The following is a 23,404-nucleotide window of genomic DNA, read 5'->3' on the forward strand; positions in this document are numbered from 1 at the left end:
GATGTAAGATGATCAGCAATTGCAGTTTTTATGAAGGGAAACTCAGTTTCTTCAAGAAAAATGGTACCTTTTCTTTTAGTCTCCTTCGCAGTCTGTCTTTGGATGACTGAAGCAAGTTGATCTTGGGCCTTTCCCCGATGCGCTCATGAATACTATCTTTCCGCTTGGTTTCCTGCTCCTGAATATACTGCTGAGACTGCTTCTCCACCGCTTCTGTGCTCCGGTGCATCTCCAGGGGGATGTGCACTGTGCAGACAGAGGCATCCTCGATTTTCAGATTCTCAGTCTCTTTGGCATTTCTGTGCGTTTCTTTGTCATTGGGCGAGTGCTTCTGGTTGTGGTGCCATCGCCGGTTTTGGCTGTACCCATGGTGGCCTGTCCTCCCCGAGGAGTGCGGGGCTTGGCCTCCCTGGTAGAGTTTCTGGTGTTCCCTGTTGTGTTTGGTGCTCCCTTGCTGATTATCCGTGTGCTGCTGCGATTTGTTTCCACCTGGAGGCCTCTGCTGTCGCCTGTGAACCCAAAGAGAGGAAAATCAGTATGCTCAGGCCGCTTCCTGGGTTAATCAGCGCCAGGAGAGTAGCAAACATGCCGTGAGAGCTGCCCACCATGTAATTCTGGGTACTGATTACTTCCTGGCTGTTACTGGGGAGCTACTTGGCATTCTGGCAATTCAGTTCTCAAACGTGAACTCCCAAACTCCTCACATTACTCCTACCTGCCAGTGCTCTCTCACTCCTATCCATCTTGAGCCCAGCTGAGCATTCAACTTGCCTTTCACAAGAATTAATCCCGCTCAAGGCTGCTGGATTCTAGTTGTCATCGCCTGGTGCCCAGGGATGGTTCCCGTGACCGTGCTGGCCCTTTTTGCTCCTTTCTAGGCAGGCAGACAGCAACCTCACGTGTGCCCTTTGCTCTTCCTTTCATGCTACCCTGTTCCTAAAATCCCCCTGCTCAGAGTCGGATGTTCTTGTTCTGTCTGGGACCTGCTTGCAGTGGTCTCCAAACCCAGCAACTCTATTCATTTTCAATAAAAGCAAGTTTTACAAAGTACAGAGACATTAAACAGTATGTCAAATAGAAACTACCCAAATGAACGCTGTGATTCAGGGAACAGCGATCTAGCCTCGGACGTGGGAGTTTACCGTTGTGCTTTGGCTACAGGTGTTCTGGACATCCCTGGGCAAACTACCTCCGTTCTCCATTTGTAAAAGAAATAATTGCACTCTTCTATCTCCCAGTGATGGTGTGAGACAGAAATGCAGTGCGGATTGTGAGGCACTCAGATGCCACGGTAATCGCTGCCAGGTAAGTACCTGACAGAAGCACAGACTTGTATTATAAAGTATTGCACAATACCTGAATGATTTTACACAGTGCTGCATCCAGCACCGGGCTATCCTAGCCAGGCAGATTAACACTAAGCCACTATAACAGAGCCAGGTCGTCTGGAGCGTCTCACTTCTTACAGGGAAGAGATTGCGTGTCTTCTCGACACCAAACCTGGGCAACCGGCCCATTGGCATCCAAGGCAGGAACAAAACCAATGTGGGCTTCTTCACCTCTTTGAAAAGCAAGCCTACGTGCAAAGCCTTTGTTCTGGGATTTTCAAAGCCTATGTGCTGGGATTGTCAATGGATACCATTTCTTTGGTTCTCTTTGAAAATCTCAGCCTTGTTGCTATGTTAGTTGAGCAGTCCTTTCTGGACCATAACACAGAAGATTTGGCTTTTCCCAACCTCAGTAGTAAAATGCCCCTTTGGAAGGAACCTGTCCTAAGAAGAAATATTAGGGATACTTTTTTCCATGTTTTTAAGACAAAAAAAGTTTCAGATCTGCCTTTTCCCAGCACCATTTCACCTACTTGTAGCTCTATGATTTCAAGGGAACACGCTTCCAAATTAAGCAGCCTGCTCTCTTTCAGGCGGAAATTCTTAAAAATGAAACAGGGGGTTGTTGAAAACAGGGGACAAGAGACAAAATTAATAAAGAAAATTTAACTAACATGAATTTATGCACAGGTCTGCCAACTGACCCTATTTAGGTCTTGTTTTTCAGCAAAATACTGATGTTCCCCACTCTTCATGTTCCTACCAAATGCTCTCCTACTTCCATGGATTTTAATGGAGGTTTCTTCACAAATGCCACTAACTTCTGGTGGTCAACTATTGCCATTTTTGCATAACAGTCCTTGCCGTAAATTAGTACATCCATTTGAAGGCCAGGGGAAGGGAAAGAAAAGTATCAGGTCATGGAAAAAAAAAAAGGTGGCATGGGTTTTCACTTGTACCCCAAAACTTTTTAACAGTTTGTCTGCAAGGAAAAGAACGAGGAAATCATTGTCCATCATGTCAGAAGAGTCAAGATTTGTCCCTCTAGAGCACTTTTCTTCCAAAGCTTTCTACACATTTATTAAGCCTAATGCCACCTTGCTGAAGTACAAGAAAGCCGTTATGTGAATTTTATACACGAGGAAACAAGTCCATTAGGGCCTACTGTGGGAGTTTACCATGGCACAGAGAGGAGCAGCATGTCCACTAATGACTCGCCCAAGATTGCAGAAGCCAGTTAGTCACGGGGGAGCCACGAATAAAACCCACAATTGCTGGCTCCTCGGCCCACGCTCTAGCGACAAGACTAGACTGTGTGTCCCTAGAAAAGCAACAGCAAAATGAAAGAAAATTATCTGGCAGTCCATTTGCTCTGGTGCCCAACTATGCATTGAAGCCAGAAGAGTAAATGCATCTGGCGTGAGAAGTTTCCTATGGAGCAGACATGATTATACGACACAGTTTGCCTGAAACACTGAAAAGCGAGGACATTTTCCCCATGTTCCTCTCTACAGGAAGCTGAGGCTCGAGGAAATCCCTGCCAACAGAAGCAGCCAAGGGGTGTCTCGCATCCTCCAGCTGAACTTGGATGTTTCAGATGTCCAAATGGGCTGTCGAGACAAGATTATCAGTGCTTGCAACACATGAGAAAAAAAGAGAGGAAGTTGAAAAGCTTTTATCACACAAACGGACAGGATTTAGGGCATCCTCTGACCTGCGTGGTTTTCCATTGCTTTTCACCAGGTTATCTTTAAAGCAACAGTGCAGTAGAGTTAAGCTACATGGGAAGTTTTTGGGGGAGAACATCGCGTTATATCTAAATCCTAGCAGTTGTTTGCCTTTGACTGGAGGCTATTTCCTTTCCTATCACTGTTGATAATCAAGGAATTTGTCCATCCAAATAGAAGCTCTCACTTATCTAACCAGTCTGCTCCTCCAGTCAGATTTGCTCTTGCAGTCCAGTATCCGTGACATAATTGCTCCCTTATGGCAATGACAACTGAAGTCACCAGCTCAGGAGTGTGACTGTAACCAGAAAGGAGGGCAGCTGATACCGAAGAGGCAGAGAAACTTTATTTACTGTTCTTTCCTGTAAAACCACGAGGCTTTCCAGGGTCCCAGACTCTGCTGGCTTTTGCTGGGACTGCCCAGGACTTGCCCACTGCCCTTTTAGAGTTTGCTGCTTTGTCTAAAAACCATTTTGGATTGAACCCTGTAACATGCTGCACTTTTCAGGGCTGCAAAGTCAGAGACTCCCAATGTAATCTGCAGTGCTGAAAGGAGAGGGACTCTAAATAGCGGGTGTCCTGATCACTTCCTGATCCAGGAAAAGCCAATGTGCACATGCATAGGTGGTGCGGAGAGAAACAAGGTGGTCATTACAGTGACCAGTAGGATTGCATGACCCTGTTAGTTTTGTACCAGTTATAAGAATAATTCCTGCTCTGTGGTTCAGTCTCATCCCCATCCTCAAACTCCAATCATCCTTTCAGATAAATAACACTCGTTATTTTAAACCTTTTGCATAGCAATTTATTTGACTTCTCGCAGAACAAATCTGTGCGGCTCTGCAAAATATGCTCTGACGAAGGAAGTGGCCGGTCCCAAATATATTTTGCTGGTCAGCATGGCTAAACAGATTCCAGCTTTGTCTGCCAAACCAAATCTGCCCTTCAGCACTGTATTCCTTGGCAGCCACTTTGGGCAAACACCTACTATCTGTAGCCAACTGGCTCTTAACCATAAAGACTTAGGGCTTGTGTTTGGCTAAATGGAGGAAGAACAGGCTTGTTCTCAGTGGCAGTGGAACGAATTTGTGTCTAGTCTCAGACCAATGAATCCAGGTTTCTATTAACATGGCGTTGTTTTTTTTTTGCAAGCCGACTGGCAGAGAGGGAAAAATAAAGAGACGAGGAAGATTGAATAAGTATTCATTTTTTGCTGTAAATTATAATCATTTTGCAAGGACGTATCTTTTGTCCAAGGCTTTCTCAGCGTTCATTTGTTTCTATTGATTCGAATGCACAACAAGGTATTTAAGTTTCAAACATTATATCAAAGGCAACATAAAAAGTTACTTGGAAACCTTTGCCTGGGTTATTAGTAAGTTCTTGCATTGTAAAACTAGAATTATATTACAAATTTAACTCAATTTTCAATTTTTACTGTTTTACACTTCATTCCACCTCAACTCATGAGACAAAGTGGCTGGCTTCACTTTGTGTTTATAGTCCATTTGCATTTCTGATTTTCAGAAACTGGAAGATATGACCCTGTGTGGGCTGCAAATATTGCAGGGGAACCAGACAATTAAAAGCAAACACATGTTTAGTTGTATGCTATCATGTTTGCTAATGAAAGCCTTTGTTTAAAAAAAGGGGGGCAGTTAAGGCAAAAAATGTGTTGAGGGATTGCACTTCATTGCTACCTTTCTTTTCCTTTAAAAAATCCCAACTATTAGACTATATGGAAATGAAAGCTAAGGAGATATATTGTCATATCATCCTCCTTATAAGGTTTGATGTGGCATGTTTAGTGAGAGAATGTTCCTCAGTAAGATGTATTTTCTGGTTAAGAGCCCAAAAAGAAGTGGTCAGAACGAATATTGAAGAGCCTGTTAAGTGAAATTTGGATGATTAAAGAGCATATAACTGGAGGCGACAATAAATGGAAGCAGGTGCAAGACAGACTCCTGCAATAATGGGCAGGAGAGCTGAAAAGGCAAGGTTCCTATGGCAAGCACAAGAACAAACACAAATGCAACTCTGTCATTAGAGTCAGCAACTCCAGGACCGAAAACACCACCGTTAAACAAGAACAAGACAAAAATTACAGACAATAGAAAGGCCAAGGGGAGAAAAAACATCAAGCAAGGAGCAATATCAATGGCTTGGCAGCAGCTGTGCATATAGAAGAGAATCCTGCATTCAGGCAAATGCTTGCTTAGTGCATTTATCCTCATAACACCACTGTGACGAGGGTGAATGCAGGGCACGGAGGAAACTCAAGCAGAGAGCTGGGGGGAGAGGAAAGGGGGAAAAAAAATTAAGGTATTCCAATATTTCCCAGATCTACACTCCAATATTTCCCAGATCATTTATGTGGCTACGTCTCATTTCCAAAAGCGATACAAGAATTCAGAGGCCTATATCTGAAAGTCAACAGGACAGAGGAGCCAGACGTACGTCTGTATTGCTACCAAGGGTTGCCCCTTTAGCCCAAACCTACTAGGCATTTACAGATTCCTTAGTTTGCACCCAGCAGCATCCCAGACCCATGCAGGAAGCTCTCCTGAGCATCAGGCTGTAGCTCAGGACTTCTGCACCCCACTTCTTGTCTCTATGCTACCAGCTCGTCCATGACTCACTTTCTGTCTACTGCCTAGAAATGCAGCCACACAGTCATGTCTGGGTTCCTTGTTCCTGCTCTTCTAAGAATCAGGCTATCTACTACTTGTCTCTCCTTCTGGGCTTTCCACATGCTGATGCAGAAAGGTAATACAGAGCTGTAGAGGTGCAGTTCATGAGGTGAGGGTAATTGAGGGCAAGCCTTCAAAACCCTTGTAGAGGTGCCTTATGTCACTTCTGAAAACAGGACTTATTCTTCCTTGCAGTTTTGAACGGAGCAACACCCGGGGTCTTTACAATCTGGGCTTATGTGACTTGCCCGAGGGCACACAGGACATCTGTGTCAGAATGGAGAATTCAGTCAGTCTCCAAAGCGCTGGGGCAATGCCCTATCCACTAGGCAACCCTTCCTCCCTCTGTTTTCTTATCATCATGTACTAAGCTGCCCCCAGAAGAGTTTCTCTTGGACAAGAGCTGGAGAATAAAATATTCAGAAAACCAGGTTTTGCCTGGGGGATTGAGAGAGGCTTGAAATGTACATTTACCAACAGCAACTAGCTTCCATTTAATAACTCATCCAACTTCTGGTTCACCAGAAATGTTGGAAACTCAGGCTCGGTCTACACTGAAAGAATCTGCAGCAGTGTAAGTACATCAGTATAGCAATGTGGGTGCAACTCCCAATGGTAGGTGCACTGCACTTGCATTGAGATTACACTGCTCTGCTTTATCTGGTAAGTAAATCTGCGTGTGCCAGGGCGGCCTATCTACACGACATGTTTGCACTAGTACAGTGATGGTGACAGGCATTTTTTCAATGTGGAAAGGGCCCATTCTCCTCTCCAGAAGTAAAATCCACTGTTCACTATACCCTCCTTCTGTTTAAGCAGACTGAAATGTTTGGAGGAACACATTCAGAGATCATGTAGAGCACTGGTAAAAGCAGGCATTTTGGAGGTGGAACACAGACAACAATGCACAGAAACCCCCCCCAAGCCACTGGGAAAGGGAAGTGAAGGGAGCTGGTTTCAACAGCACCATACAAAGAGGATTCAGCTCAACAGAGTATAAACTATTCCACTGGCAACTTGAGCAGTTGTGAGTTAATACCCTTTCCCATCTGTACAAAGAGCCTTGGGTCCTGAAAGCAAAATTTAGGGTGGATTTTGCATCTACTAGCACCATAGGCATGGTTAGTTAAAGTAAACCAACTCCCTTGGTTTGGTTTCAAATAGCACGAGATAACCTGTGTGGAGCGGACGCTAAAGCTAAACAAAGCCTTCATTCAGGCTAGTAACCCCCCTTTCCTACTCCAAGTGAACTTGGAGGCCAATTCCCTTGAGTGCTGATAGTCCTCCATTGCCTTCCCACAATTCTTCTCAGCCCAGACAGACGCACCAATTTGCTCACAACTGACTGGCAAGGAATCATGGAGTGGTTCAACCTACTGCAGCACAGAAAGAAATGCGAGGGTCACCCCCAGAAATCCTAGGGATACACGGGCAAGTGCAGCACCTGAGACCCAGACACAGCTGGAGACTAAGGTACCAGGTGCTCTGCCCAGATGTTAATCTGCTCAGATGTACACAGCCGTGAAGACAGAAATGAAGTGGCTCATGATACAAGCTTGGAAGCTGCAGGGAAAATGAACCTCAAGAAACAAATATGGTTTCAAGAAAAAAAAAAAAAAGCAGTATTTAAGAAAAAAACCCCTCTCCTGCTCAGATCTGACTACAGTGTTTAGGCAATGGCTTCATTTTAGAGAACATACAATTCGCAAGCGAACAATGCAAAGGGCTTTGTTTTGGAAGAATGCATGTGCTATTTTTGTCATGCAAATGCAGAGCCACTTCATTTCTGCAGAGCCACATGCACGACTCAGTTTAAATCTGCTTTGTGAGAGTTTCCTATTAGGAACCCAGGCCTGGAAGGGACCTCCCCTGCTGTCGCTGGCACCCAGTCACACAATCCCTTTCATATTCCCATTACTGGTGTGTATGATTCATGCTATGCCATTGAACTGCAAAGCACTGGGTTCCTAGGTCAGGACTGTTGATATAGCTATCTCACATGCCTCCCTGGGACTGAGATACAGAGGCACCAACCTTCCTCTTGCTCCGCAACACTGGGATTTGGACAGGAAAGGCTCTCTTGTAGCATCCGATGTGGAATTAGAAACGTGCCCTCTGCAGAGCAGCATGCTGAACTCTACCAGTACAGACACATTCTGGCCAATTTGAGGTTGAACGACAGTTTAATTTTTTCTTGCTCGCCTATTTGTGGCCTGATCTTACAAAGTGAGATGCAGGGCATTTCCGCAGCAACCTGAGCTGCTTCTATTTTCTTCCCATATAAAAGAATCAGGTTCAAGGCCTCGGTCCTTTCAGGCACTCAAGGGCTTGAAGTCTCAAAATCTAAATCATCAACTTAAAACTGTGAGGTGAAGACTCTGGTTTACAACTCTTCTGCCCAGACACCATGGGACTTTCTAGTATAAGGGTAGATGGTCACCTAGGCAGCAGACAAGGCTGCTCCCAGAATATGGATGCAATTACTACCGGGCTGAAGTACCATCGCAAACACCAGCACTTCAGCTTCTGGTAGAGGGTGCACATCTGCAGCCTGCTTTCTCTAACAAATTCAGAATTGCACGCTCGTTAAAGAAGACCCAAGTCCTTTCAAAATAACATGCCTTATAGTGCACACAGTTTTCCTTCTGGGGGTGAGACGAGGAAGACAGATCATGCAAGCCAGGCATGAGTCACAGCACTTTATGTACTGTGACTTATGCACTTTATGTACACAAGGGACTCGGATACTACAGCAATAAGGGTGATACAACAGATAATGAGCACCAGCCTACCTTGCACAACAGGCCTAGTCCTGCTCCCACTGAAATCAACTGCATCACTTCAAAGTTGACTTCAAAGACTACAACACGGGTTGAATTGACATGGTGGTCAACCAGGAATGCTGGGAAGGCGCTCATAGCTCCTTGATGGATTAAGCCTTTACTTTGGGATGGAGAAAGGTATTAAGCATGTTAAGGTGCTGCAGTGCAAAAGATCTCCTGTCTGGTCCAGTGTTGGTCAAAAAGATTACCAGAAAGATCCCTACACCAGGCCTCCTACAAACTTCAATGGAGGTTTTATGGATTTGTGTGGGTTTTTTCTTTTTTTTTTTTAATTAGGCATGTCTACCCCCAGGCAAAAGGGCATGGAGATTTGCTGTTCTCTGTTGCTGCTGGTTTTTATGATTGGAAAGAAGGATTTTTAAGCTTGAAGATTTTATCAAAAAGTTTTAAATGATTCTTATGCCTACCCAAAAAAATGGCAATGGAATATAATGGGTGCCTCTGAGTAGACAGGACCATCATGCTACCAGGATGTGTAGCTATACCTTTCTCAAATTACCCTGATTGAGCAAACCATTGTTATTCAGCAGAGCTTAAATTTGGATGGTGGACCCATTCTATATTCAGTGCTGGGGTAAATAGGGGTGTGCCTTAACTCATGCTTAAATGACTTATTTCGTTGAGTTTGGCAGGAGACACTGGGTGGGTCTTTTCCCTCTTTTCCCCACTGCTCCCTTTTCCTCAGTCATCCCTTTTTATCTCACGCTTGAAGGGGCGCTGAGCCCCCACGGTGGGTGGAACTGAGCATAGAGCCAGATGCGAGTCAAATAAACATCTCCATGATTTGTTTGAAACAGGGGTCCCAAATCTCAGCTGTTGCCAGTGGACGTGCACTGTCTGGCAAGAGATGGGCCCCAGGAAGTGTCAGTGGAACAAGCTAGAAATTGGAAATTGTCAGAATTCTCTAATCTTCCTTTTTTTTAAAGTGGTAAAAAAATAACCTAAGATTTCATGTGCTGTACAAAAGCACTGGAAAGATCCCAATTCACTTTCCTTCCATGGGCAAAGCATACCTCTCCGATTCTCAATCTGTTCCCTAGCAGGATGGGCAGATAAGACAAATGCCAGCTCCCCCAAAGAATCAATCAACACCAGGATTCACTGCACAGAGACACCATTACCACTACGAATAATTTGGAAAACACATTAGACACGTTCTCTTCCATCACATATTTATTTTGCTACTGGAGGCATCCGCACTAATCACTGCATTGTATTTTTAAAAGGAGCAGGAGTGTCTGGGACAAGGCTGGCCTAATGGATGTCCTTCTGAGGAAATCCAGCTCAGAATTAACACCGACATCGGATACAATTGCCCGTCACCTATGTTTTCTGCTTAAGAAGCAGCAAATGTGGCTCTTAGTTGCAATTACACATAACTAAATGTATTCTATGCAGAGACAGTTTATGACCCCCTAGAAGTGCAATAGCAAAAAGGAAAAATAATGTAGACAGTGAGACCACATATCTTCAGTTATAAACAAATTGGATAAGTCTTAAACCTGAGAGGAACCCATCAAAGTTGCTAAACTGGAAGAGCGATGTTCTTGCTGGCTCTATCATTCTAAACTGCTTTGTTTTAAATTAGCCAAATGAGATCTCTTTCAGCAGAATTATTATCTGACAAATGTGTTGGAGGAGTCTGCACAAACAAAGCGAAGACTCCAGCTGTCTGCGATTGCCGGCCCATGTGCTCAAAAGTGCAGAATTCCTGTACGGTTCAGGACGATCTCTGCACCCAGGAAAGGGGGCTGGAGGACAGCGCAGCGGGGAAAATAACTCCAGACACGTGCACAGCTGTGGTCTAAAACAGTATCAATCAGTCTTGTTTCCGATCCCTTTAGCTGCCTGAGGTCTCTGAAAGCCCACTCCATTTGTCTGGCACAGACAGCTCGAGGACAACACAGGGCTACATGTTTGATAGCGGCTGCATGGATATTTCGTCAGATGAGTCATGTTAACATCAGTGAGTTGTGCTGCTATATCCCCAGCGACGTAAAGCAAACTGTCTCAGAGGAGGAAACCGAGATCCTTACTGCTTCCTTAGAACTCGTCTTCCCTGGACATTATTATAAAACAGCTATTTTGGATTAACTCCACAGATTCATAGATGTTTGGGTCGGAAGGGACCTCAGGAGGTCATCGAGTCTGACTCCCTGCCCAGGGCAGAGAAGAGCGCTGGGGTCAGATCACCCCAGCCAGGTACATGTCCAGCCTCCTCTTGAAGACCCCCAGGGTAGGGGAGAGCACCACCTCCCTTGGGAGCCCGTTCCAGATTCTGGCCACCCTTACTGTGAAGAAATTCTTCCTAATGTCCAGTCTAAATGTGCCCTGTCAATTTGTGTCCATTGCTCCTAGTTACTCCAGGGGGTGCCCTAGTAAATAGAGCATCTCCTATTCCTTGCTGCCCTCCCCTGATGAATTTATAGGCAGCCGCAAGATCACCTCTCTGCCTTCTCTTGTGAAGGCTGAAGAGATCTCCTCATAGGGCCTTGCCTGCAGACCTCTGACCATACGAGTGGCCTCCTCTGAATCCTCTCAAGATTCTCCGCATCCCTTTGAAGTCCGGCACCCAAAACTGGACACAGTACTCCAACTGTGGCCTGACCAGTGCTGCATAGAGAGGGAGCATCACCTCCCTGGACCTGTTCGTCATGCATCTGCTAATGCACGATAAAGTGCAGTTAGTCTTGTTGATCACTTTGTCACACTGATGACTCATGTTCATCTTGGAGTCAACTATGACTCCAAGATGCCTTTCTGCTGCTGTGCTGCTGAGGTCATCCCCCAGTCTGGATGTGCGTTGGTGCTTCTTTTTTCCCAGGTGCAGCACTTTGCACTTGTCTTTATTGAACTGCATCTTATTTTGTTCTGCCCATTTTTCCAACCTATCCAGATCCACCTGGATCTGTTCCCTACCCTCTGGTGTGCTAACTTTGCCCCATAATTTGGTATCATCTGTGAACTTGGACAGGGTGCTCTCTACGCCTTCGTCCAAATCACTGATGAAGACATTGAATAGCGCCGGTCCAAGGACCGAGTCTTGTGGGACTCCACTGCCCACATCTTTCCAGGTCGATACCGACCCGTCCACCACCACTCTCTGGGCGCGACCCCTAAGCCAATTTGCCACCCACCTGACCGGGTAATCATGTACATCACAGCCTGTCAGTTTATTTATGAGAAAAGAATGAGATACTGTATGGAAGGCTTCTTTAAAGTCTAGGTAGATGGCATCCACCTCGACTCCTGCGTCTAAGCATTTTGTGACCTGGTCATAAAAAGAAACAAGGTTAGTCATGCAAGATCTACTTGCAATGAACCCGTGCTGATTTCTTTGCAGCATTATTTCCCCTGCTGAGCTTCGACAAATGTGATCCTTAATGATTTTTTCCAGAGTTTTCCCAAGGAGAGAGGTGAGACTAACTGACTTATAGTTTCCCAGTTCCTCCCTCCTCCCCTTCTTGAAAATAGGGACCACATTGGCCCTTTTCCAGTGCTCTGGGACCTGACCAGAGCATCAGGAGTACTTGAACAGCTGTGCCAGTGGCTCTGCTATGACACTGGGCAATTCCTTCAGCACCCGTGGATGAAGTTCGCCTGGGCCCCCACTACCAAGTCCCCTTCCCTCCCAACCTCCTTGTATCCTGACCCACAGTACCTCAGTTTGGCCCTCCTCTGATCCCATCTTCATTAGAGAGGATGTATATTGTTCCTCAACATAGAGAGCAACACCCCGCCCTGCCCTTTCTTCCCTACTCTATCCCATCTGTACAACCTGTAACCCTCAATGCCTCCTGCCCAATTGTAAGTAGGGTCCCTCCAGGTTTCAGTTAGTCCAACCAGGTCGAAGTTGTTGCTTGCAAGCAGGAGTGCAAGTTCCTCCTGCTTGTTCCCCATGCACCTAGCATTAGTGTAGAGATATTTCAGCCCTCTGATGGGTGCCCTTGGTACCCCCCTTGTCCTGATGGCTATCCGGCCCCTTAGTGCTTACCTTAGTGCACATTTGGGCTGATCCAGTGCGTGGCTAATGGATCCGAGTGTGAACACTCCTATGCCGGGATTAAGATAATTTGGATTGAGGCATTCTTATTCCCAAATAAGAACGTCCACAGAGGGAATTATTCAGGAATAACTAGTTCAATTTTAAGGTGCACACTACCCTGATATGCATTAGTTCCTCTATGCAGGTATGTCTTTGCTCACTGATATACTGTAAGCAATTTGGACTAGAGATGATCTTTTTTTGTTCTGCATTTGTACATAACCTGGCATACTGGAGGTGATGCTTCAGAACCAGAACCCAAGATCTTAGGCAGTACTGCGGTGTAAATTATAAATGCTACCTGCAGTCCATGGAGGTCCCCGGACAATTTTTGTAAGAGCTAAAGCATTCCAAATTGCTCAAATCCTGACTGCTTTACACACTTCTCTATAGTTGTATTTCACTTTGGCACAGAAGAGTATTGGTCTGTGCCACAATGCAGAATTTATAAATGCCCAGACCTGTATTTATCTATAGCAAGATAGATTATATGACAGGTTACTGTAGTGTAAGAGTTATTCTGTAGCCATGATGGTCCAGAATTACATGACAGGCAAGGATTTCTTAGGGTGGTATCTTTTATTGGACCAACTATGTAGTTTGGATAGAGCTAAACAAGCTTTTGAATGCTTGTCTTACTCTATCACAACTTCATATTCGGTCCAATAGAAGATACCACCCTACGAAATCCTTGCCTCTTATGTGACAGGTTACATAAATACAGGACAGACGGTACGTCTTAATTTCTGTGCAGTTACCGACTTCCACCAACATCATGATCAGGTCCAGTAATGTAATGCTAGGCCTCAGGAGCTTCTTGAAGACATAAGACTATAAGAAGTGCAGTCCTGGTCAAAAGTCCACCTAACCTGGTATTCCATCTCCAATAGTGGCAAATAGTGGGTACTTTAGAGGAAAACTTTACTATTAACACATCTTCTCTTAATCAGGAATTCCTGTTATTAGGGATTAAGTGCCTGCGAGCCACTGGAACATCTCAGTGGAGAAGACTCCACTGCTCTGCTCCTAAACAGTCTTTTGTGCCCCTGTCCCTATGGAAATACTGGGACCGTGATGAATGTGAGGACTTGAAGTGGGAGAAACAGCGCACATCAGGTGCATGGCAGAAATTAATATGAATGGACATTTGTGTGTGGTTAAACCCAGCTAATAAAGGATCTCCTCTCATTTCCTCCAGTTCCTCCTTCCCCATCCAGTCCCTTTAAAGGCTTTCCTAAAAATCCTACTAGTATCATTTTGTGTTGGCAGGAAGGAATAGCAAGGATATATTTTTCATCAAGAGCCAGCAGTAAAAGAGTTAAATTTTAGAGTCTATGATACCAATTGGGAAAGCTGCTTTCTTCATTATTATTCTGTTTAGTTGACAGGCTTAGCTTGGCTAGACAAGAAAGATGCAGAGACCTCTTAAATATGCCCCATAACAAATGTATTTCTTTTGGCCCAGCCTTTCTGAATTGAGTGTTTCACTCACCATGAAATGTGCCGGGGACCCTTGCTCAAAGGAGATGACCCCTTGACACCAGAAACAATGAAACTCCCCTGAGATGGGTGATGAATACAGTATATTTGATGGGGAAACATCCAGGCTTGCCAATCTTCTTCAAAGACAGATTCCGCACTTACCTAACTGCAGCATTGCTTGCCACCACGTTGTTTCATTTGGGCAGAACAAGAGAGGAGTCCAGACAGGCATTTTTTTTCAGGCCTGAAGATAACATTGTTTTCTGCAGCACAGAATTGTGTGCCTTGGCTCCACTCTTGCAACCAGTGGTGAGCTGTGTAACTGTAAGCATGTGCACAAGCGCTTACAGGACGGGAGCCGTGTGCTGCACTCCTACAACACGGACATCACCCAGTTCTGCTAGTGACTTTGGCAGGAGCAGGCCCTTCGTCTCCATTCAAGAGGCTCTAACCTTCCCCCAGGGAAAGAAGTTTGCCCCATAACCTGCTCCACTGGGCACATCCAATTTTTCAAGAACATTATCACAGAAGCTAAAGGTTGTTTTCAATCCACTGTTTACCGCAGCCCTGCTCTGTCTGTTTTATGCCTTTGCTGTGGTTGGGAGTGGGAAACATTCAGACAGGCTTAATGGTTCCACACAATTTAATTAAAAATCTCAAAACCCCACAAAAAGCAACTGCTATCAACTCTGAGTTTGGAAAAAATGAGATTTCTATCTGGGGTTTTTTTTTCCGAGTTTGTTTCTTCTTCCATAGTGGTTTTGTTTGGCTCGGGTTTCATTTTGTTCATTCTCAGATCATATGAGAAATGAGCAGGGAAGCACATCATTAGGAGAAAACAAGAATCAAAACTTCCCAAACTTGTGGCATTTATACATTTTTAGTAATTGTTTTTACATGCCAAAAACCTTTAATCTTAGCTCACTTCCTCAGCTAAGTTCCTCACTTCCTCAGTGGTTTATATATGAATAATACACACATGCATAATCTATATATTGTATTTATATGCAAAATACTGTATCTAATGGGTTGATGCATATGCAATTTTATATCTTGCATACTACCATTATACATTCTATAGTATATATAACATATAAATGTAAATATAGTGCAAAGTTGATAGATTTATTAATAAATATAATGTATACTATGCCTATAGATTTATATAAATACAAATATAATGCAAAGTTGATGCATTTATTAATATATATAATGTATATTATATTGCTATAGATTTATATTCTTATATACACATGCATTCATATACTATATAATAGCCAAAATGACACGTCCCTCTCAAAATCCGAACCACAGCTACATGCATATATGTAAGGTACAAGACCTCAGACTCCTTAAAGGGCTCAGAAAGATTTCCAGGAGGTGCAGGAAACCCAAACACTGAGATACTTAGGATAATTTGTCACTTTTGAAAGTTTGAGATCTCAGTCTTTATTTTACCTGTTGCACACACACTAGCACCCCTGCTGAAATACAGCTTTCTCTAGTAGCCAGGACAACCCACACTATACTATGTAAGTGTGAAGTGGAGATATTTTTTGATGAGGCTATCTGAGCAGATACCAGCCATTAGGAAGAGCAATACTTCCTACTTACTTATGTAATTAGGCGTGGGGACTGTGTGCATTGCTCTGGTCTGCAAATGTTGCCATAATGTCCTTCTCCCTTACAAAAAGTGATTTCATTTATTTTTTTTAAAAAGAATGAAAAACTCAGCTGAGCCTTAAGAGACACCAGTGTTGAAAGGCTTAAAATGCAGGGCTTGAGGCAGACACCTGAAAAGCTCACAAGGATGGTTGAGGTTTATTGAATATCCTGCAAAAGATGGCATTTCCACTTAATTAGATTATGAGAGTATCCATAATGATCTCCCTGTTTTCTAAACTCAGAGGAGGACTTGAGCCCTTCCATGAGCCTTTCTCCCATATCATGTCCCAGATCCAAATCCAGCCTCTTTATGCCCCTTCCTCTATATCAATGAACAGTTTACTCATGAAATTATGAGATAAAGAAATTAAATAGGCCGGTAGGTTTAAGGCCTAAAGCCAATGCCGACTGAAGTTAATGGAAACAAAAGACAATCTCAATGAAACCAACCCTGTTTATAACAAAGTCAAATCCCCAAAGCAACAATCCTCAAAGCAGGAATCCTTTTGTTTCATTCCGATAACGCAGCAAATGACTAACCCTAGTATGGGGGGAATGAGGTGGTTATACGTACCACTACTGACTTGAATGGGAATAATGGGATTAGACCCATTGGACCAAGCATTTCAAGAACATACACGTGTCCCAGTAAAGTCAAACAGAACTACTCACCTGCTTAAACAATAGGCAGAGCCAGGTCCTTAGTTAGCTACTTTCCCATGAGCATTATGGAAGTAAATTTTGAGGGATTTAGTAAGGGGTGAATAGCTGTTTTTCAGACAAGCTCAGGAAAGACATCTCAAATGCAGAAAACACAAAAACCAGTTCAGAGGGGACATTTTTAAATGTTTGCTTAGTCTTTCGTGACTTGTGATGGATATCCATGTGTGACCTCTTCCTGAACACACCCTGGCTGGCAGCTGGACCATCTCCCCTCTCTTCTAAGGCCGTTCTTGCTTGGACTGAAACGTGTTGTTTTTTTCTTTCTCTTTTTATAGCTACGTGGAGACATTTAACCTCATCATTTAGACAGGGCTTGGAAATGGCCGCATTACTCAGAAATCTGTCTTTTGACTTGTTTTAAATGTTGTTGGGGTGATTATGAGTCTATCTTAGTTGAACGTGAGAGTGCCACAGTGGGGCTGGGTTGCGTAAAATAGGGTGGGCATATAGATGGCTCTGGAGGCCAAACCCACGGTCAGCATTTCACGTGCAAAACCAAATGGTTTAGGAGACCATTAAAAACACTTTAGAAGTGAAAACATGCCATGCACGGGTTCATGAACAAAATGGCCACAAGGCAGGCTAGGGTGTGAGCCTACAGCACATGGGCTACAGAGCTGCAACTACCCACACGCCCTCATCCCTCAGTAACCACAGCGCAGAGGACCTCACTTCCACTGAGCAACTTCACATCTACTGGGGCCTAAGAGTGCAACTACCACAGAATAACTGACAGTGTGAATTCACACTCTGGCTTACTTTCTGTTGACTTGATTGAGCACCCATACCCTAAATTATTTAATATGAAATATTTAAACATTATATGCAACACGTATTGTGAGGAATTGCAGAGTAGGAGTTATTTAACCTGAAATACACAATCACTGCATTACGAAGTATTGTGAAGATCTGCTGGGTATAACTGCAAAAAGGTCCTAAGATACTGCAGAGAATACAAATTTAGTTAATGTATTTTACTTTGCAATGAAAGAACTCCAATCCCAGTCTGTACAACCCTTGCTTTTAAAAATACACCGATTCCTCTCAGTCACCCCAAGATCATATAACCCCCCAACAGAAATAAAATAATCTCCCGCTCACACACATACACAATCCCAGCCACAGCTCCTCACCGGCCCTCTGCAACCAAGCCTGTGGCTATACGTCCTCAATAGTAGAGATAAAAATCCCACCACCTGCTGTTTTGTTACAGTTGTTTTTATTCAGATCTCTGTGACTTTTAACACCATGCAAAGAGATATCCTTCGATAGGTTTTTCCATTACGTCTTTATACCAGTGCTTTTAGTGAACAAACAATTATATTTCCCACAAAAGCTGGAACAAGCAGAAACCCCATGCTGCTGTCCAGACACACGAATGGAGTGTTATTCCATGGTAAAACATTACATCTGATTCCAGGCATATCATAGAATCACAGAAAATCAGGGTTGGAAGGGACCTCAGGAGGTCACATCTAGTCCAGCCCCCTGCTCAAAGCAGGACCAGCCCCAACTAGATCGTCCCAGACAAGGCTTTGTCTAGACGGGTTTTAAAAGCCTCCAAGGATGGAGATTACACCACCTCTCTGGTAACCTGTTCCAGTGCTTTACTACCCTGCTAGTGAGAAAGTTTTCTCACAAACTTCCCTTGCTGCAACTTGAGCCCATTGCTCCTTGTTCTGTCATCTGCCACCACTGAGAACAGTCCAGCTCCATCCTCTTTGGTACCACCCTTCAGGCAGTTGAAGGCTGCTATTAAATCCCCTCTTAGTCTCCTCTTCTCTAGACTAAATAAGCCCAGTTCCCTCAGCCTCTCCTCATAAGTCATGTCCCCTAGCCCCAAACCATTTTTGTTGCCCTCCGTTGGACTCTCTCCAATTTGTCCACATCCTTTTGTAGTGGGGGATCCAAAACTGGGTGCAGTACTACCAGACGTGGCCTCACCGGTAATAATTACTTTCCTGGATCTGCTGACAACACTCCTACCAATGCAGCCCTGTATGCCATTACGGCACAGGTAGAGAAGGACTTGCATTAGCTTTCTTGGCAACAAGGGCACACTGCTGGCTCATACTCAGCTTCTTGCCCACTGTGACCCCCAGGTCCTTTTCTGCAGAGCCACGGCTTAGCCAGTTGGTCCCCAACCTGTCCCGGTGCATGGGATTGCTCCATCTTAAGCGCAGGACTTTGTATTTGTCCTTATTGAACCCCATGAGATTTATTTTGGTCCAATCCTCCAATTCGTCAAGGTTTCTCTGAATCCTAGCCCTACCCTCTAGCATATCTACTAGTCCCCACAGCTTTGTGTCATCTGTAATCTTGATGAGGATGCACTCTGCGTCATCTTCCAGGTCATTGCTGAAAAATATTGAACAAAAATATTGAACAAAATTGGCCCCAGGACCAACCCCTGGGGCACACCACTTGATATCGGTTGCCAATTAGTCATTGAACCATTGACTCCTACGCTCTGAGCCCAATGCTCCAGCCAGTTTTCTATCCACTTTGCAGTCCATTTGTCCATCCCGTACTTCCTTAGCTTGCTTGCAAGGATGTTGTGGGAGACTATATCAAAAGCCTTGCTAAAATCAAGGTACACCACATCCACTGGGCTCCCCACATCCACAAAGCCAGTCATCTCATCATAGAAGGCAAACAGGTAGGTCAGGTATGACTTGCCTCGGTGAGTCCATGCCGACTGTTCCTAATCACCTTCTCCTCCAAGTGCTTAGAAATGGATTCCTTGAGGATCTGCTCCATGATTTTTCCAGGAACTGAGGTGAGGCTGACTGCTCTGTAGTTCCCTGGATCCTCCCTTTTCCCTTTCTTAAAGATGGGCACTATATTTGCCTTTTTTCAATTGGCCAGGACCTCTCCTGATCACCACAAGTTTTCAAAGATGTTGGCCAACGGCTCTGCAATCACATCAGCCAACTCTGTTAGCTCCCTCGGGTACATCCCATCCAGCCCAATGGACTTGTACACATCCAGCTTTTCAAAATAGTCCCAAACCTGTTCTTTTATCACTGTTGTTTGCTCACCTCTACCCCCAAACTGAGCTGCCAGATGCAGTAGTCTGGGAGCTGAACTTGCCTGCGAAGACAGGTGAAAAAGGCATTGAGCACTTCACCCTTTTCTGCATCCTCTGTCACTAGCTTGCCTCTCTCATTCAGGAAGGGACCCACACTTTCCCATATTCTCCTCTTGTTGCTGACATACTTGTAGAAACCTTTGCTACCCTTCATGTCCCTTGTTAGCTGCAACTCCAATTGTGCTTTGGCTTGCCTGGCTTCATCCCCACATGCCCGAGCAAGACTCATATTTCTCCCTAGTTTCCACTTGATTTAAGCTTCCTTTTTGTCTTTTAGCTTACTAAAATGTTCCCTGCTAAGCCAAGCTGGTCTTCTGCCATACTTGCTAGTCTTCCTGCGTATTGGGATGGTTTGTTCCTGCACCCTTAGTAAAGGTTTCTTTAAAATACAGCCAACTCTCCTGAACTCCTCTCCCCCTAAGACTAACCTCCCAGGGGATCCTGCTCATGAGTTCCCCGAGTGAGTCGAAGTCTGCTTTTCTCAAGTCCAGGATCCTTACTCTGCTGCTCTCCTTTCTTTTCCTCAGGATCCAGAACTCCATCATCTCATGGTTGCTACTGCCCAAGTTGCCACCCACTACTACAATCCCCACCAAACCTTCCCTGTTTACGAGTAGCATGTCAAGAAGTGCACAGTTCCTTGTTGGCTTGTCCAGCACTTGCACAAGGAAGTTGTCCCCAACACTCAGCACCAACCCCCAAAATGGGGATGCTTTCCAGCTATACTTGCCTGTATGTGATTAGTGGTCCATGCTAAGCACATTAAACAGCTCATCCTAAATAATGGAGCATAGCATAGCAGTTAAAGTATAGGCATAGGAGCTAGGACTCTTGGCGTCTAAGCCCAGCTTCAGTATTTACTTATTGCAGTTCTCTGGCCAAGTCACAATCTTATCACTGCCATTTTACAGATGGGGAAATGAACATGTGGTGGTGATTAATTAATCTGCACAAAGCTCTGGAAATGGAAAACAATGTGTGTGTGCCACTATAAATTAATGTCACAGCACAACCTTAATACACACATGGGTAAAAGGAACTCCAAACAGTTGACTGCAGTGCTGAAGAAACTCAAGCCTACATTTTAAGAGTCTATATTCAGAGAACTTTGCACGAGTGCAACTGCAGATGCACAAACCTCTAACACAAGCACAGGCACAGGTAGAGAAGGACTTGCACTTGTGCGACTTAATTCACAAATGACTGGGGCAAGCCAATTCATATCAGCGCAGCCTATCTGCATTGAACATAACAACAGCTAAGGAGTGGTTCCATTTTCCTGTTCATGGGGTGAAACATGAGTCCAGAGTGAACTCAGTTCTGTCACTTTAATGTTAAAAAAAAAAGGTGTATTTTTCATTCCTGGCTTGAAGACTGACAAGCCTTGAACAAGAGATTACCCGAGTTAGAACAGATACTCAACAACTTCATGCCTGTTAATGACCTCTGCCTCTTCTTAATTAATCCTAGGAACATCTTTGGTACAGATGGCCTCTTGCAGACAGACGCTGCTAGAGTGTTAGCAAGAATGAATGCAATAAAAATAGTTAAAAAATATTCAATAATAATGCTTGGTTAACTCTTTTTTTTTTAAAGGAACTATGTTGGAGTGGGGGACAGGAGTGATTTATGTGCCAATTGAGATATTAGCTGCATAGAATAGATGCCATATTTTTAATACTAATATTTTGGGCTGAGACGAAGAGTGGGAATGGAAAGTATTTCCAGTGCCAGGACTTCTTTATTTTGCAAACATCAGTTGCTAACTGGGGTCAGACAGAAATATTGTTTCTGCAACCAGAGCCCAAACAACTCAAGCTGGCAGCTCTTTCACACACTGAGCATGCCTCGAGGCACTGAGAAGATTTTACGCATTGCTGACTCCTCCGTCTCCCGGGTCTAAGTCAACGCTCCAGTTTCCAGTATGCGAAGGAACAATTTTTCAATGGTGTTGTATAAACTCATTGCCTGTTGCGTAGGCTGGCATGGACAGGATGTCAATGGGCTGGAGGAGGCTTTTTTCAAGATCGGAGGCCGGTCTTGACCATTAAAAAAAAATAAATTACATAACGGTAACCAAGTCCTCTCCTGTTCACAACGGCGTTAGTTAAAACAGCTTGTGATCAAGTTGTACAAAAAATGGCCTCCTAGTTCTCTGGGGACTGAGTGCCAGTGGTCCCTGGAGCACTTCTTAGGAACTTAAAATAAGGGCAATGTCCCCCTCACCCTGCAAACAAACCCAAGATCTGGGGTTGGCCCTCCATAGCTCGAGGGCAGGATATTGCATGAACTGCACTATGGTAAATGTGAGGAGCAGGACAAGAAGTAGAGGGCCAGCCAGATCCTTCTGCTCTGCTCCTGCCTCACGGGAGAGGACCCCACATTCCCTGACCCCACCCCCAAAAAACAAGTTAGGCAAGCACACTGCAGACTTTGGTCACTGGCAAGCTATCAAAGTTTATTGAAGTCAGGTTTAGGGAAGAAGGTAAAACAGAAAAGAACAGAAAAGAAAATCACCCCCAGACAGAGGTCACGCTGCCCTGGAGACTCCCATGGCATGGGTGCAAGCACTCCCCCCTTCTTCCCTCTCACTCCCCCACTGAAGGGTATGCGGGACTGGGGGCTCATTCTCACCCCTGGTATTGGGGCCCCAGCACTTCACACTGGCTGGGAGCAAGTTTCCCATCAGTAACATTTAGGAACAGTTCAACTGTTATTTGTACCTGCACTATCAGCTTCCTCCAGGGTGCTTTGGGGTTGGCGATGCCAAATGTCCATTGAAAAGCATGCAAATAAAACCCGCCATATACTTATTTCAACTTTGGCCATTTTTTTGGTTAGTTACAAGAAACCCAACGGCTCCAATTCCTGGAGAAGCGAGGCAGCATCTTCATTCTGGAGGGGATTTTGCTTGCTTGCTTCCTCATATCTTTCCCTCTTTTTCGCTTTATCCTGGCTCGCACGTATAGTAATAGAAACTGTGATTTAAAGATGTTCCCTAACTAGGAAGACTACAAAGGTTGGGAATTGGGAGAGGGTCCTTGTGTCAGGTTAGTTAGCCAGAGAGATTAAAGGACTGAAGAAGCTTGCTTACTGTCCCTCATATAAAGCTTGCTTTTAGTTCTTCTCATTTAGAAATGTCTGCCTATGCCTATCTATGAGTATGCTGGGAGGATTTAGTGACACAGATATATAACTGTGTCTGCACTACAGTATATATCAGTTTAATTTGGCTTATGTAGCCTTCTCTGATCAGAATAAGCACCGTTTAGTACAAGGGCATCTACAGGTGTAATAATGCTGCCTTTAAAAAAGAAATCACACCCTTAACCCATACAGAACTGATATGCGGCACTAACATTTTTAAGTGTAAACCAGGCCTAAGGGGAATCTGAGGAAGGCCATAGATTAAACAGCAGCTGTAAGTAGTTTTGGGCGTTCACAGTGGCATCTGGAGGACATTTAGAGCCTTTTGGCTTAACCACAGCACCAGCAAGTTGCAAGACAGTAACATTAAAGGTCCCGTTATTTTCGGAACTTCTGGCAACAATTTCTTCACCGTCTGGTCAGCTGGCTTCCCAGCGACTGCCAGCTAGTTATCTCCAGCCTCCATGGGAAACTTCTCCCCTGGTCTTTCCAACTTCCCTGCCAGTCTGCCTCTCCAAAATAGATTCTTGTGGTTTCTACCGTCAGAAAAAACACTCGACAAAAATCCAGTCTTACACCACGCTGTGGGGTGTAACTGATCCTCTACAAATGCGCAGAGAGATACACAGACACTCTCATGATACAATTACACCCCATGGATCA

The 23,404-nt window shown here is 44.5% G+C and overlaps 1 protein-coding gene across 9 annotated transcripts in view; it reads right to left on the reverse strand.

Annotated features, from left to right (window-relative positions):
- Positions 1–23,404, reverse strand: part of CTIF (cap binding complex dependent translation initiation factor) — a 321,855-nt gene that overhangs the window by 97,644 nt on the left and 200,807 nt on the right. For all 9 annotated transcript variants that reach the window (XR_002093006.2, XR_002093005.2, XM_006259046.4 and 6 more), the window contains one exon: positions 68–509. Coding sequence is in view for 7 of the 9 variants with exons in the window: in XM_006259046.4 (XP_006259108.2) it covers positions 68–509 (442 nt within the window). In the remaining 2 variants the exon portion in view is untranslated. The remainder of the gene's footprint in view (positions 1–67; positions 510–23,404) is intronic.

Source organism: Alligator mississippiensis, chromosome 3, assembly GCF_030867095.1.
Source record: "Alligator mississippiensis isolate rAllMis1 chromosome 3, rAllMis1, whole genome shotgun sequence".
NCBI lineage: Eukaryota > Metazoa > Chordata > Crocodylia > Alligatoridae > Alligator > Alligator mississippiensis.